This window comes from Petaurus breviceps, unplaced genomic scaffold, assembly GCF_028583685.1.
Source record: "Petaurus breviceps papuanus isolate PSGF00001 unplaced genomic scaffold, PetGlider_PUasm1.0 66, whole genome shotgun sequence".
In the NCBI taxonomy this organism is placed as follows: Eukaryota; Metazoa; Chordata; class Mammalia; order Diprotodontia; family Petauridae; genus Petaurus; species Petaurus breviceps.
Window position 1 is genome coordinate 380934 of NW_027186442.1, and position 16793 is coordinate 397726.

At 40.9% G+C, this 16793-nt stretch overlaps 1 protein-coding gene across 1 annotated transcript; it reads right to left on the reverse strand.

The window, feature by feature from the left end:
- Positions 1 to 231: 231 nt before the first annotated feature.
- On the reverse strand, positions 232 to 1510 carry LOC138173854 (olfactory receptor 9G19-like). Its single transcript, XM_069103942.1, is given in 2 exon segments — positions 232 to 852; positions 854 to 1510. Coding segments are annotated over 2 exon segments (933 nt in total). The 3' UTR covers positions 232 to 576.
- Positions 1511 to 16793: the final 15283 nt, after the last annotated feature.

A 16793-nucleotide genomic window follows, 5' to 3' on the forward strand; every position in this document is an offset into this window, starting at 1 on the left:
TTATACTTATTATATGGCATTCCTATTATTATATACTTATGTATATATCTGTTTATTCAAATGTTTTCACTAACATTAAAATGTAAACTCCTTGAGGACAAGAACTATTTTTACCTTTCTTCATATCATCAGCACTTAGCACAGTACCTGGGGCACACAGTAAGACATTAATAAATGCTCATTGACTGAAGGACTGAAGGACTATTTGAAATACATGTAACCCATTCTCATACATTGCCAGAAATTTCAGCACATATCTCCCTCATTACAAACACAGAACAAAAGTCACTATGACCAATGCTGCCTCTACTATTAAATTAAACAATCAAAGGGACATGATTCTACAATCACATTTTTCTTCAAATATTAATCCAAATTCACTTTGGTAGTCCCAGGACTTTATGACATAACCTGTAAGTGCTCACCTCTTATTAGACTATTCTCTACCTTAAAAGTAGGCATATTCTAGATCACTTTTAATAGAAGACATTTGACAGAACTCTAATCATCAGATGATAGTCACATCAAATATATGTATAAATTTGTGTGGGAGGGAACACGATGTTTTCTTCGAACTCAAGAAGATGTCATTTTAAAGAGTTTCTTCAGAGCTTCTTTCACATCCTTGTTCTTAAGGCTGTAGATCATGGGGTTCAACATGGGGAAGACCACAGTGTAAAATGTGGAAACAATTTTGTCCCACTCCAGGGCATAGCTGAAACTTGGGTGACAATAAATGTAGAGAATAGAACCATAGTATAAGGTAACAGAAATCAAGTGAGAAGAACAAGTAGAAAAGGCTTTGAGTCGACCCTGGGTAGAGCAGATCCTCAAGATGGCAGCAATGATGAATAAATATGTAGGAGGCCAGGATTAGTAGAGTAGGAGTGATGACATTGGAGGCCAAGAGGAAATAGAGCACCTCCTGGTAACTGTCCTTCACGTCACATGCCAGCTTCACCAAGGGTGGGACATCACAGAAGAAGTCATCAACGATATTATCCCCACAAAAGTTCAGAGTGAATGTATTGCTAGTAAGGATGATAGCATTAACAAAACCACCAATGTAGGAAATGCTAACCAGACATATACATAACCATCTAGACATGGCCTGAGCATAAAGCAGTGGATTGGAGATAGCTATGTAACGATCATATGCCATGGCAGCCAACAGGTAGCATTCACTATATGCAAGTCCAGCTGAGAAGAAGAACTGAGCCACACATCCATCAAAGGATATGCTCTTGTCCTCAGAGACACATGTCACCATGATTTTGGGGGTGTAAACAGAGGAATACCAGAGATCCAGAAAAGACAGGTTTCCAATGGAGAAATACATAGGGATGTGCAAATGGGAGTCTGCATAGATTAATACTATCAAAGTAATATTTCCCACCAGTGTCATAGAGTATACCATGAGGAAAAGGACAAAGAGGATCAGTTGCATCATAGGATCCTGGGTGAAGCCTAGCAGGATGAATTCAGTTACAGTATGGTTGCTTTTCTCCATGCTTGCAGAGGGTTTCATCTATCATGGAGAAGTGGTTCAGAAGCACCATTGCCCATACCTTCTCATGCTTCTCTTGCTTCTTGTATCTGAAGGTCAAATTTTCTATTCAATTCTGATTTTTTCATCAAGAGTGCTTGAAATTTCTCTATTCCACTGAATGACCAAATTTTCCCCTGAAACATGATACTCAGTTTTGCTGGGTAGGTGATTCTTGGTTTTAATCTGTAATGTAATACCAAGCAAAGGCAACTTCCCAGGTTCAAAATACCAGCATAGGTGCTCTCTATTTTATTCAGTAACAAACCCAGAACAGAGAAGATCAAAACATGACATCATTCCAAATACAGCATTTACTAAGTGTGATTAAATAATCTCCAAGTACTACCCCACCCCAGGACCTTCCAATCATTCAATCAATTACAAAGTCCCGGTTCTAAATACTACTCCACCCCTAGGCTATACCTTCATTTAGTCCACCACAAAACCCCTCTTCTCAAATGGAGATTAGTTTCCAAACATAAGTAAAATACATTCATTTGCTCAACCATAGAACACAAAAAGGTCAAAAGTTCCCCACCCCTGGATCACAATTGAATCTACCCCAGAGTTACATCAAGTTTAAACACAGCACTTAATACCCAAATGGAGGTCTTTTCTTCATCTTGACACGAGGCAAGTTCTCAGCAATCTTAGTTCCTGGAGAGACAAGGCTTAGCAAGGCCATAAGATACATTGCCAGTCCCTTCATGAATTTATCCTCTGTCTGTAGAACAGCCCTAGAACCCCTGAACACATTAGCAAAGCCCTCTCCCAGGATTTCTGTAAACATACAACAAGAAAATCCTTCTTCAGGGCTTCTGAACCAACAGAAAGGCTCCCAGACCCCCGCAACAACAGCACTGTCCTTCACCAGTGGACAGTATTCACTCTGTCTGCAGGACAGTCTCCAGACCCCTGCAACAACAGTACTGTCCCTCACCAGTGGACAGTATTCACTCTCTGTCTGCAGGACAGTCGCAGGCCTTCTTAGCGAACAGCCAGGTTCCAGGACTTCTTCAACAAAAGGACAGTCTTTCACCAGTGGACAAATCTGGCAAAATAACATCAAAACAGACAGACAAAGTACCAGCAAAACAGCCATGTCTCCTCAGTCCTTGGCAGCTCAGGGGGCAGGTCTCAAAAGTCCAGGGCAATTCAAAGCGGCCACCAGCAATTCTCTTAGTCTCTCTCTCTCTCCACGAGGTGCTGCTTCCAAAAAAGATCTTCCGCCTCTCTCTAGTGTCTCTCCAAATCTACATCACCAGCTCCTCCCACTTCAGGACTTTCTTTTCACATCAACAAGCCCATCCCACAGGTGGGATTAACAAACTCTGGGTTTTAATACAATCAATTTGAAAACCAAGCCAATACAGGGGAATCTTTAATTGCCATTACTATCACATAATCCCAGCTCCTTTGCCCTCTGGAATAACATATTCCAAGCCCTTCGATCCCTCAGTGTAGAAGCTGCCAGATCCTGGGTTATCCTGATTGTGTTTCCACAATATTCAAATTGTTTCTTCCTGTCTGCTTGCAATATTCTCTCCTTGGTCTAGGAATTTTGGAACCTGGCTGTAATATTCCTAGGAGTTTTCTTTTGGGGATCTTTTTTCAGCAGGTGATCAGTGGATTCTTTCAACCTCTAATTTGCCCTCTGGTTCTAAAACTTCAGGGCAGTTTTCCTTGAGAATTTCTTGGAGGATGATTTCTAGGTTCTTTCTTTGATCATGGTTTTCAGGTAGTCCAATAATTTTTAAATTATCTCTCCTGGATCTATTTTCCAGGTCAGTGTTTTTTCCAATGAGATATTTCACATTGCCTTCTATTCTTTCATTTGTTTGGATCTGTTTAATAGCATCTTGTTTTCTCATAAAGTCATTAGCTTCCATTTGCTCCAATCTAATTCTAAAGGAATGATTCTCCTCATTGAGCTTTTGAGATTCTTTTTCCATCTGGCAAATTTGGCTTTTTAAGGAATTCTTCTCCTCATTGCCTTTTTGAGTCTCTTTTGCCATTTGAGTTAGTCTGTTTTTTAAGGTGTTATTTTTGTCAGACTGTTGACTCTCATTTTGTAATTTTCTTGCATTGTTCTCATTTCTCTTCACAATTTTTCTTCCAATTCTCTTATTTGCTTCTTAAGGTCCTCTATGGCCTGTAACCAGCTGGTATTTTCCTTTGATGTTTTTGGTGCAGGAGTTCTGACCTCACTGTCTTCCTCCTGTTAACATGCTTTGATCCTTTTTGTCCCCCAAATAGGAGTCCAATGTTGGGTTCTTCTGTTTGCTTTGTTTCCTTTGCCTGGGCATGTGCCACTCAATTACTTGACTTTTGGATTTTTTGCCACAGTAGGACTCTGCTGCCAGACAGGGGAGCTTTGTACCAAATGCTGGGGTTTTCTCAGCTGCCAGAGGTATTAGTTGGGAGCTCTTGCTGAAGCCCCCACACACTCCAGCAAGCTATTCACACACCCCAGGACTTCTACCCTAGACAGCAATCCAGATCCAAGCAGGTTAAAGCAAGAGCGATTACCCCTCAAACTGGTTGATTGGTCCCCCTACACTCTGCAGGCCAGGAGCCGAAGCTGCCACGTGGAGGTGGCTGCACTGCAGCCCTCAGTGGCTTCTCACCCCGGGGGCAAAACCCGGATGCACTCCCAACTACTGGGTCCCAAAGTCCACACTGCACTGACCTCTCACTTTGTCCTTTGCATCTATGCGTTGATAAATTTGGAAAGGACCACAGCTGCTGCTGATCTGGAGTCCCTCCAGCCAGCGGCTGGTCAGGCTCACCTTGGGTCGAAAACCTCCAGCTCACGAGGGCCTGGGCTCGGTTCCCAGAGCACTGCACTGGACGATTCCTGCTGGCCTGCTGGGCTGTCCTCAGTGGGAGGTTAGCTTCTCTGTGTCATTTTGTGGGTTCTGTAGCTCCAAAGTTTGTTTAGAGTCCCTTTTTAAATGAATTGGGGAAGGTGGAAGCTGGGAGCCCCGCAGAGGATACTTCTACTCCACCATCTTGACCATCAAGGAATAGTTCTGAGGAAAGGTGGTGAAGGCACACCAAACTCCCTTCCAGGTAAACATGAATGGCTTCTGACTAGTCTTAACCATAGAACCAGGGGGGAAAAAAGACACTGACAAAATCAATAACTTTATATTGTTACCCAAAACTTGGGCTTCCTGATCTACCAATTTGAAAAGGTCAGGAATGGCTAACGTAGTTAGCATAACAACTTCATTTGGCTCCTCTAAGTTGCCATGTCCCATCTACTTTCTTCAGTAACCATACAGACAAAAGGAGAATTTGTATAGCAAAACTACTCTATTTGTGTGTTACTCTATTACTGGACATAAAGATGGGAGGTGGGAAGGGGGAAGCTATTTGCCCTATCTTACCTCCCACACTACAAATTTGATATCATTTAATAGTAATTATACAGAATGGTTCAGACAACCCTAAGGGTTTCTATTTAACCCTGACCACAATAACTAGCACATTAGCTATTGTAAACATCTGCACACACTGCCACCCAACACCTCATAATATTCATGATCCCAATGTACTCTTTCTGATTATTAACCACAACTGAGATCCAAAGAGAGGTCTTCCACACACTTTGACCTGAGCAAGAGTGCTCCTTCCCTTGGCGATCTTTCTTCCAAAACTCCTCATGGAACTTAGAACACCCCTATGGCCCCATGGAGGTCCCTGCTCTCTGACATCCCTGTGAAGGAAATCATCCTCATTTTCACTCCTGATTTTAAACTTTTCCTCTGTGACCTTCATCTCTGCAGGGTCAGAGATGATGCTCCCTATCTATAGCCTAATAGTCCCTACCCCCATTACTATTTCCCTATTCGCTCGTGCTATTATTAGATCAATAAACCACTCTTTTGCTTTTAAAGCATTGTCCTTAGAAGCAAAACAAAATGAAAAAAAATTTATTCACTTTTTAACTCTAAGTGCTAAATATGCAAATAAAATTTGTTTTCATTTCCTTTAGCATGGAGAGACAGAGTTTAAAAAACCAGTAATAGAAGCTAAGAGATAGTTAATTTTTCTATACTTTTAAAACTCTCCCCTGGTATGGTCCTTAAGTAGACTGATAGACTGGGCTCTTTATGCCTCAAGAGGCAAGGAAGCCAAACTGATAATTCAAGCCTCATTGCCCTGGACCCACCATATCCCAAGGAAAGCATCCTTGTTCCTTTAAGGGGAAACCAGCCCAGTATACATAAAACAAGTGTTATTCTTACCCCTGCTGTAGATGCTAAAGAGTTTATATTTTATCCTAGTGGCATACAAGGCTTCTGAAGCTTCTTGAGCAGAGGAATGACATTGTCAAACTTGCACTTTAAGGATACTAATTTGGTAGTTTCCTTAAGGAATTCACTTTCTACCAAGGGAATAACAAAATCCATAAAGGCAAGTAAATAAATGGTAATTTAAGAAACGAGAAAGAACTGTGGACTAGGGAATGGCTGTAAAGATGAGCACAATCAATTCAATCAATCAACAAGCATTTATTAGGTCCCTATTATATTCCAGATATTGTGCTAGGTATTGAGGATTTAAAGAAAAAAAACCAATCTGCTCTAAAGGAGCTCACATTCTAATGGGAGAGACAACATGTGCATATAGAGGATTATGTACACACGATAAATTCCAAATGGTTAACTACAAGGACACCAGCTGTTGGGGAGATCAGGAAAGGTTTCATGTAGAAGTTGAGGGATTCCATGGTGCTGAGGAGAGGAGGGAGTGCGTTTAAGGCACGGAGGATAGCCAGTGTAAAGGGGCAGAGGTAGAAGATGGGAGTACTATGAGTAAGGAAGAGAAAGAAGTCAGTTTGGCTGTATTGTAGAGTGTGGGAAAGGGAAGAATGCATAATGAAGCTGGAAAGAAAAGTTGGGTCAAGGTTTTAAAAGTGTTTTAAAAATTCAAACAGAAAATATATTTTTAAAATTTTATCTTGGAGGCAATAGGGAGCCATTGGAGTTTATTGAGCAGGAGGTCAGATATGTGCTTAAGGAAAATTACTTTTGAAGCTTTGTGATGAAAGGATTAGAGGAGAAAAGGTTATTACAATGGTCCAGGAGTGAGATATCATTCCAGGTGATGGTAATCTCAAGTAAATAAGGTGGCAATTGTGTGAGCAGCAGGAAGGGGTTAGATGAAGAGATATGGGGGAGGTAGAAGTGGCCAACATTTAGCAACTAATTGAACAGTGAGATAAAGAAGAAGTAATGAGCTGAGGATAATGCCAAGGTCAGGAACTTAAGAGACTGGAAGAATGAATATGCTGTGGACAGAGAGAGGAGAGTTTGGTAGAAGGAAAGTTGCATTTTAAAGAGAATATAAGATGGCAACTTAATTAATTCTTTTTTTTTTAAGCAATTGGGGTTAAGTAACTTGCTCAAGGTTACATGGCCAGGTGTTTCTCGGTGGATGCTAAGTGTCTGAGCCCCGATTCGATCCCCCAGGTTATCCCACTGGGGCCGGTGCTCTTACTCGCTGTGCTACCTGACCGCCCCCAACTTAATTAATTCTTGAAGAAAGAAAAGTAATCTTGAGATGTAGAAATGAAAGAGTGCACTCCAGACTTAAGGGAAAAGGTAGATGGATGCATGGAGGCAGATGATATTATAGTAAGGCTAGAACATATTGTACCTAAGGTTGATTTTTTTTGAATCTAACATTTTTTCCCTATTGACTTTTATTGTTATTGGATTTAGCCAAATGTTTCAGTATGTCAGCATCTTTTTGTTTCCTGACTCTATGATCCAGTAGTTTAGGCTACCTGTCCTCCACTCCACCTCACCTCTCTTTACGCCATATGCAAATCTGATAAGCATTCTATCTCCACCTTTATCAGTCATTGGAAAAGAGATGATTAATAGCATAGAGCCAGGCTCAGATCCCTGGGATACTTGCTCTACTGCATATCTCTTGCCAAAGTGACACTGAACTATTAACAACTAACTGTTCTTTGAGGGTTCTCACTCATAAAATTCTGGGGGTCAGGGAAAACTTCCTAGTGAACATTGCCTAGGTGGCACAGCAGAAGGAAGACAAGGGCTTGGGCAGAGAGGATAAAGGGATGCATTTCAGCTGTGGTAGATGACTTGTGAATGCAGAGAAACTGGAGAGTTTGTGGAACGCTGTCATGGAAGGCAGAAGAGGAAAAAACAGCCAAGAAGGAAGGAATGGTTGGTAGTGTCAAAAGATGCCAAGAAGTGAAAGAGGATGAGGACTCAGAGGAGGCCTTTTGATTATTTTTAAACTGGACTGTGATTTCATTGGTATAGGGAACCAGGGGAGGCCTCCCTCCATCAATCTTTCCCTTCCCTCTTAGAACATAACATTACTTTGTGCCTCTGATACTTTCATCATGTAACATATATTCTACTTTTTTATATTTGTGTCTTCTTCTGTATTGAACTCTCAGTGAGGAAAATCCACCAATGTAGATGACCAGAGTTTCCTGTGGGGGACTAAAAGGTTAAAGTTACTTTCCCAGGATTACCCAGTCAGTATATGTCAGTGCTGGACTTGAATCTAACTCTTCCTAATTTTGAAGCTGGCTTAGTTGCCATTGCACTATATTGTCTCCAGTAAGAAGTCATTGATATCTTTCTGAGAAAGAATTTTCTTTCTTTTTTTTTTGTTGGTTGGCTTTAACTACATTTAAAAAAAATTTAAATTTATTTATTTACTTTTAGTTCACCACATTCAGTTCCACAATCCAAATTTTCTCCCCCTCACTGTCCTCCCCCCTCCCCTACTGTGGCAGCATACAATCAAATATAGGTTCTACAAATACCTTCACATTAAACAAGTTGTAAAGAAAGATTATAACCAATGGAGTGAACAATGAAAAAGAAGGGATGAAACAAAACAAAACAAAACACAAGAGAGAGAGAGCAAGTAGTCTGCTTCAATCTGCATTCAGACTGTAGTTCTTTCTCTGGATGTGGATGTCCCTTTTCCATCAGGAGTCTTTTGTAATTGTCTTCTAACCTTGCATTGCTGAGAGGAGTCCAGTCTATCAAAATTATTCATCACGCATATGATATGTCTGCAATTGTGTACAAAGTTCTCCTGGTTCTGCTCTCCTCACTCAGCATCAGTTTATATAAGTCTCTCCAGGATAATATAAAGACCATCTACTCCTCATTTCTTATAGCACAATAGTATTCCATTACATTTGTATACCACAACTTATTTAGCTATTCCCCGATTGATGGGTATTTCCTTGATTTCCAATTCTTTGCTACCACAAAAAAAGAACTTCTATAAATATTTTTGTATGGATGGATGGGAGAGAATTTTCAGTAGAATGGTGGGATCAGAAGACAGATTGCAATGGTTTAAGAAATGAGAAAATGGAAGTAGCAAGGGTAGATAAAAAGAGTAGTGAGGGTAGACAAAAAGGAGGAGAGACATCAGATGGTAATTTGAGGGGATAGCAAGGTCATGTGAAGGATTTTTTTTTTTTGATAGAGGCAAAAAGTGAGATTGATGGTTCTAGCTTAAGACTAATGAATGTCTCCTGTCATCTGGCTAGGTTGTGCTGGCCTTAGGACAGTCACCAAATCTAAAGGCCATTGACAGCATATTAGTAGACTTTATTTAAGACCAAGAAGCCATGTTAATATAGCCAGAGGCCACTAGAAAGCTGCACTAATGGAGACCTGATTTTAACTTCAAGTCTTGGGAAGGGCTTTTTTACTTTTTAGGGAAATAACTAGCTTAACCTAAATAAGGTTGGGGTGAGGGAACCGTGGTAGACAGAGATCCTATCACATCCCATCCTTTGGTTGCAAGGTTCTGAAGGTGTTCTTGATAATCTTCCACTATTCAAATGGCTTTAACTAGACAATTCTCGCATCATGGATGAGAGAAACCTGTCATAGGCAATACTTGGCAGGGTGGAGAGGAAAAAACAAATTGAATTAAATAAAAAGATAGCAGAAACAAAACAAAATGAAAAATGTAACAATCCCTTGAAGGTGTTACCAAAATGTGTAAGAGAATGAAGACCATAAATTCCAGGCTTTGCCTCCTTTCCTTGTGTGGGCTAGGTCCCAGATACCTAGTCAATGTGGTGGGTGATGCTAAATCTTTGTAGTTTACAGTGAGTCTTCTGCTATAAAACAGAGAATGAACAAAAGCAGTGCCATGAATATCAGGGCCACAGTGCAAATGATGATACCTTTTGGTACAGTCATATAGTCTTCATCATCAGTCAGGGTGATTTTTACTGAAGTAGCTAAGAAGTCATAGCCTCTTGTATGTAACTTGTCCTGGGAACTGAGTTGCTCTCCTCATACCACTACCTACTCTGTTCCCTGGTCCACCTGCCAAAACCCTCCCCCACTGGAAGCCTGATCAGGAAGATGATACCAAATCTTTTCCCTTTTAGAGAGCCCTACTAAGGGGCTGCTTGCTCCCTTCTTCTGGGATTTGGATATGGATGACTCTTCATGTTCATCCAAGGATTTAGGATTGTGGCCAAATTATATAAGAGATCTCTTTCAGGTCAATTTACAATTACCATATTTATGTAGAAGCAGTTCAGTTTCACTTCCTCTGTATCATTAGAAATTAGGGCACCTTCTAATAATCCTGTGCCATGGTTCTTTAAACCCTCTATGAGAAGGAGTTGTCTGAACAGTAATGGGAAAAGACACCTGCCAATTGAGAGGGCCCTGAGCTATTTCTCTAGTGTATATGAAATCCCTCAGATTAGCAAAGACATTGAAGTCTAAATGATTCTATACAGTGTAACTGTGAAGTACCTGAGAGAGACAACTGGAACTATGCTTAAAAGCAGTCCAGTATAATCAGATAATCTCCATGGAGGTTGGAACTGAGAAACCACTGGGCTGGAAAGAACTTTTTCTCGCCAGAGTGGCCTTGATTGGTAACAGACACAGCTTCCAGGAGGTGGGATGCCTAATCACCGTAGTCAGGGACTTTATGACAAAGCTGTTGCTTCAAGAGCCCATGTCATCATTGGCATCCTCATGAGGATGGTACATGAGGCAGAAAATCCACCTCTTGTGATATCAGCAAACCCATTCTTTGTCCTACTTTGTGATAAAGTTGGTTCCCTGATCTGAAGCAATGGTACAGAGAGGTGGGGGGGGGGGAGATAAGGACAGCTGATATGTGCTGGGAGAGCTTTGCTGGTGGCTGCCATGTTGGAAGACTTGACTGATAGTTATGCCATAATCCAAATAGGTAGCAATTGTAGTAAGGGTAAATATCTTGCCATAAGAGGGAATCAGGGAGTCAATACTATTGATTTGCCAGCCAGAGGCAGCTTAGAAAATCACATGACAGGGTTACTAGGTGGCACAGTGAATAGAGCACTGGCCCTGGAGTCAGGAAGACCTGAGTTCAAATTTGGCCTCAGACACTTAACATAAAAACTAGCCATGTGACCTTGGGCAAGTCACTTAACCCCAACTGCCCTCCAAAAAGCAAAAAAAGAAAAGGAAAAAAAATGAAAAGAAAATCATGTGAGATCATGCCATCTTGGTTTTTCAGAAATGGGCTCTTTCATTGGCATGAGGAACATTGTTGGGCAGAAGAAGCTTCCTTATCGTTTTTAAGTAGATCATGCAGTCCTTTGCCCATCACAACATGGCATTATGGCTCCCATGTTCAGTTTGGTGATGTACTCACTCCTGAACCTCTGCTTTTCTTATAAGGGCATCAGCCTGCTTGTTCAGTGTATCTGTGGGTATGTGAGGGACACTGGCATGCCCCACAAGCAACTATATATGATGAGAAGCTTCAGCAAAATTCCTTCGTTGGCCCTGATCTCCGAAGGGAAGAATCCTTGATGGTCTAGTTCTTTCAGGGTTCCAGACCACCTAACTAGGGCCATAGAAACAGTGCTGATAAAGAGTTTTTCTGCCTCAATCCTCAAAGCCTCTTGGATGTTAGCCATGTGGCCTGATAATCAGAGTATTTGGAGGGCTCTCAGGGTATCTTCCCTAAAGTATCCTGTGTTACCTGATTAATAGCTACTTAAGTCCAATTTTATATGCATTTTGTATAGAAGGTAAAAAGCAATTAGTAAACTAGGTAAAATTGCATTTCTTAGGATCCAGGTCCTCATAGGAAGGGACCTATTGAACTAGCAGAGGAAGCAAGGTATTGGGTCTTGGTTTCAGTCTGTGGGAGTCACAACTGTTAGTGAAGGGCATTAATACCTGAGGGGCTTGAGTAAGCTTGATCTTGAATTTACCATTTCAGCAGAGGATGCCTATGCCCTACCCATCATGTTAATGGACCTGTTTTGCAGCACACAACTTGTAATAGGCAGCTCTGGATGAAGGGTGATGGTATAAACTTGCATAATCTACCTACTATCAGCTATGGGCCAGTAGCAGAAGAATAGCTGTTTTTAAAAAAGCATTTATTCTGTACCTACTATGTACCAGGCACTATGCCAAACACTTTACAATTATTATTTCATTTGATCCTCACAACAACCCTGAGAAATAGGCACTGTCATCATCTCTATTTTATAAGTGGTAGAGACTAGATTTGAACTCAGGTCTTCTTGACTCTGGGCTCTCTATCCACCATGCCACCTAGCTGCCTTTCCTAGATGCTTTTTGAAAATGGCATTAAAGTGGCTGCAATGAAAGTTTGTAGCTTCAGAAACTAGTGATTAGTCTGACCATCCCCAGGTACCTGCCAAAGGCTCCATTTGGCCTGGTCTTTGTGGACCTTCAAAAACAAAGGTTCTATAGGTTCATAAGGATCTAAGAGGAGGACCGGGGTTGTACTGTGCTTGACTCTGCTTGAAAGAGGAGACTTGAAGGTGACTCAGTAAATGGGAGCCATCAGTATATCCAGAAGGGAAATGTGAGTTTCCAGAACTCCAAAAATCTAATAATCATCTGACTTTCCTTTTTAGATTGTGGGGAAATGATCATCAGTAGCTTATTATGAACTATTCCCAGAATCCTCTGGGTTTTTCCCATCCATATTCCCCAAAACTTGACTGATCAGTCTGGACCCTGTATTTTGTTAGGGTTGATCTCCCTCCCACTCCAGTCCTTCAAATGGACCACTATCTGATAAAGAGCTTCAGCCATTGTGATCTCATTCAATTAGATCAACCTTATATCATAAATATATTAGTGTACATTAAGGTGTCAAATAAACAGCCATCACCACTCCAAAGTAAGACCCAAAACAGATAAAATATAACTGGGAAATACATAGCAAAATAAATAAACACAATAAAACACAGATAATGCTAACTTATAGTTTTCTAAGTCACTGTAAGCCTGGCCATGATCCTTATTTATGGCTTAAGGGTCATGGTTCTATTTGAGTCTGACACCACTGGTATACATACTTTACCTTAGGAAAAGATGCTTCTTTCAGCCCGCCCACCAGACTGTGGCAGTGTGAGAGACAGTTTAGTTAGCCCTGGGGAAGGATGGCTAAGGCATTTTCTGGATTCCTTATTTATTGATAGAACTGTTCCTAACTAGTCTCTGCCATAGGAACAGAGAAAAACGTATTATCTAGGTCAGTTACTCCATACTAATTACTCTAGGCCTGAGGTACCTGGTCTACTACATTGATAAAGTCAAGTGCTGCAGTGATGGGCATCCCAATTTTGTTTAGTCCAATTTAGAGGTGCCATCACTGGTTTGCACCCCAAACCCATCTAGGACCCCCCAGTATGATAGAAACCTGGTTTCTGTGCCCAGTATTCCCTTGTATTATTGGTACCCTCCTCTACTTTATAGGTCATCACACTTAGACATGGCCTCCAATCTGCTCAAAGCCCTACAGCTAGGTTATCCAAATTTCAGGGGAAATTTGGCCTTGGTCCTAAAGGGACTTGTTTCTCAAATCTCAAGTTTGCATATAGAAATTAGTATGGCTCAGGGATTTTAAGTAGGGAGGTAGCCTTAAAGGATGCCTTAAATTTGGGGAAGTTTGAGGGGCCCTTATTGCTCTGGTCCTGGGTATCACAATATCAGCATCCACTATGGCTGGTGATAAATTACTTCTTTATCAACACCATTTTTCAGAAGGCACACCCGAAGTACCCTGTGGGATGGGGTGTCATTGCCCTCTCTTTAACCTTCTGTACATGCCTCTCACAAGCAGATGCCCAGTAAATGTTTGTTGATTTGATTTAACTCTGTCCACCTTACACAGTAGCAGATACAGAGCCTTCTCCTGCCATCTACATGTTGAACACCTATTTATACAGACAGTTTCATTGGCCCCAATAGCTGCTGCTGTCCTGATCTCTGGTGAAATTTCGCCAGTTCATCCAGTCTGATCTATAACTGTATGGTTGTGTGGTGAGGAAGACCCACAACAAGAAGCTAGATGGCTCAGTGGACAGAGTTGGTATCAAGAAGACATGAGTTCAAATCCAAACTTAGACCCATACTAGCTTTGTGACCTTGGGTAAGTCAGCTAACCTCTATTTGCTTCATTTCTCTCAAATGTTAAAACAGGATGTACATCCTAGAGTTGTGAGGCTCTAATGAAATAATATTTGTAAAGTGCCTGGCACATAGTAGGTACAATAGAAATGTTAGCTGTTAATCATTATTAAGCTAAAGTCAGATGGCATTTGGGTAGGGCTTCACCTAGAAGGTAAGATTTAATTGCCCTAAAGACAATTAGCTAGTCATAGGGTATGGCAACCAAATTCCCCCCACCCCCACCTACTCCCCTTTCCCATCCAGTCAGACCCATTTTCTTTAGAAACTCTGCCCTTTCCCTTGCAGATTCCTATCTGGAAAATGGTTGCAATATGAATTCATCTTTATGGGGCCAGGTATGCTGCATCTCCCCAACTGGAAATAGCCATCTAGAAAGGAACAAAAAATAGTCAGCATTTGAAACTACTGTTTGATTTAGAGGGCTCTGTATCAGTAAGCCTTCAGTGGGCTCTCCAAGCCTATGGAACTCTGCTGAGGAAAGAAGCTCCTTATTGGCTCGACAGAACCACTCCCTCAGCAGCTGTCACTCTGGTGATTCACAGGTTTTAAACTTCCCTGGCAAGCTCCTCAGTTCCTCAGTAGGATCCCATCCTCACTCCCCTGTGGAGGAAACCATATTTTGAGGTGTGAAGATGAGTTTGAGACTTTTCTACCAACACCTAGTACTAATTTATCTCATACTCATTTCTGGTTTGTTTGGTTTTGGGGGTTTTTTGGTTGTTGTTCAGTTGTTGCAGTTATGTCTGACTCTTCATGACCCTATTTTGGGATTTTCTTGGCAAAGAGACTGGAGTGGTTTGCCATTTCCTTCTCCAGATCATTTTGCAGATGAGGATCCAAGGCAATCAGGGTTAAGTGACTTGCTCAGGGTCACCCAAGGTAGTAAGTGTCTCAAGCCAAATTTGAACTCAGGTCTTCCTGACCCCAGGACCAGAGCTCTATCCAACTAGTTGTCCCCCCTCCCCCACCTGCTTTTATGCTCCTATCTTATTGCAGGTGGGATCTGTAGGAAAATATGTATCTTTCCAGTCAGTTCTTGCCTATGTCCTGTCAGTTCCCATCGCCATCAGCAGAACCCCTTCTACCAGTGGTATTACCAGCTCTCTTAACTGCTGCCCTTAAGCTTTTTTGGCTTAAAAAAACATTAAATAATTATTCTTATTACATAATATTTTATTCCCCCCAATTACATGTAGAAAAAATGTTTAATATTTGTTTTTTTTTCATATTCTATCCTTCCCTCTTTCCTCTCTCCCCCTTCTTGAGATGATAAACAATTTAATATAAGTTAGAAATGTACAATCATATAAAACACATTTCCATATCAGTCATTTTGTGGAAGAAAATTTGAACCAACAAAAAAGAAAAGAAAGCCATCTAACTTCTTGTATAGGTCTGTATTAGTCTGTATTCAGATGTGATGAGTTCTTTCTCTGGAAGAAGATAACATTTTTCATGCTAAGCCCTTTGGCATTGTCTTGGATCATTGTATTGCTGAGAGTTATTCACAGTTGTTCATTGTACAAACTTGCTGTGCACAAACATTCTCCTGTTTCTGCTCATTTCTCTCTGTATTAGTTCATATAATTCTTTCTAGGTTTTTCTGAAATCATCCTGCTCATCATTTCTTATAGCACAATTATATTCCATTACCATCATAACACAACTTGTTTATGCATTCCCCAGTTGATGGACATCCTCTCCATTTCCAGTGAATGCTGATTCTCTTGATTTTTTTACCTTTTCTTTCAGCCTCCTTCAGTACCCATGTGCGTTTGCATCAGTAGAGGCCAGATCTTTGTTCTAACAAGTGGATATTGGAACAGTGGATGTACATTACTAGAAGGGTTCTTGCCACAGTATTTGCATTATCCTTTTCCCTCTTTCAATTATGACATGAACCGCAATGCCACCTCATTCCAGTTGTTATATTAATGGTAATAGGTAGATATGATTCAAGCTGATCCCCCTTTGATTTGGATTCAAAACTGGAATGAAATGAGGCCATTGTAGGTCATTCAGCAGTTAACAAAAAGTGATTTACTTAGCTATAGCATAAAAAAGTAGCTCAACAAGAGTACCATGGCACTTAGCTTGTGATGTCACAAAGACTGTTCTGCCACTTTCTAGTTATAGGACCTGGGGCAAAGCTCTTCAATTTTCTGAGCCTTCAGTTTTCTCATTCATGAATGGAAAAGGAAAAATAATGGTTTTGCTCATCACCTTAGCAGGTTGCTGTGAGAATTCAATGAGATAATCTATGTAATGTGCTATATAAATGTAAATGGAAGCTATTATTATTGTTGTTGTTGTTATTATGTCTTATTAATCTCTACTTAGTCAAGAGCTGAAATCTAGTGTCTAGTTCTTGAGTTTAAGCCAGTAATTTCTATGTTGACTTGGAAGTAGATGAGATATTCTAGGCTAGAGTTAATGCTCAGTGGGGCATGACATATCCTGCCTCCATTTTTTCTTTTGCCTCAGTGTCTGGACTGCTTGTGATTTGGTTGCCTTCTCACAGGGGGGGACAACAAAAATACCACGTTCAATGAAGGGCTTGGTTGGATAAATGGTTCATAGCTGATTCATAGCTCACAGAATACTGAAGCTGAAAGGGACCTGAATGATCATTTAACACCCTACCTCACTGTTGTTGGTGGTTTTTTTGGTAGTTGAGGAATCTGAGGTCTAAAGTCAGGAAGTGACTATCTAGAAGTCTCTCTTCATGGAGCTAATAGCAGATC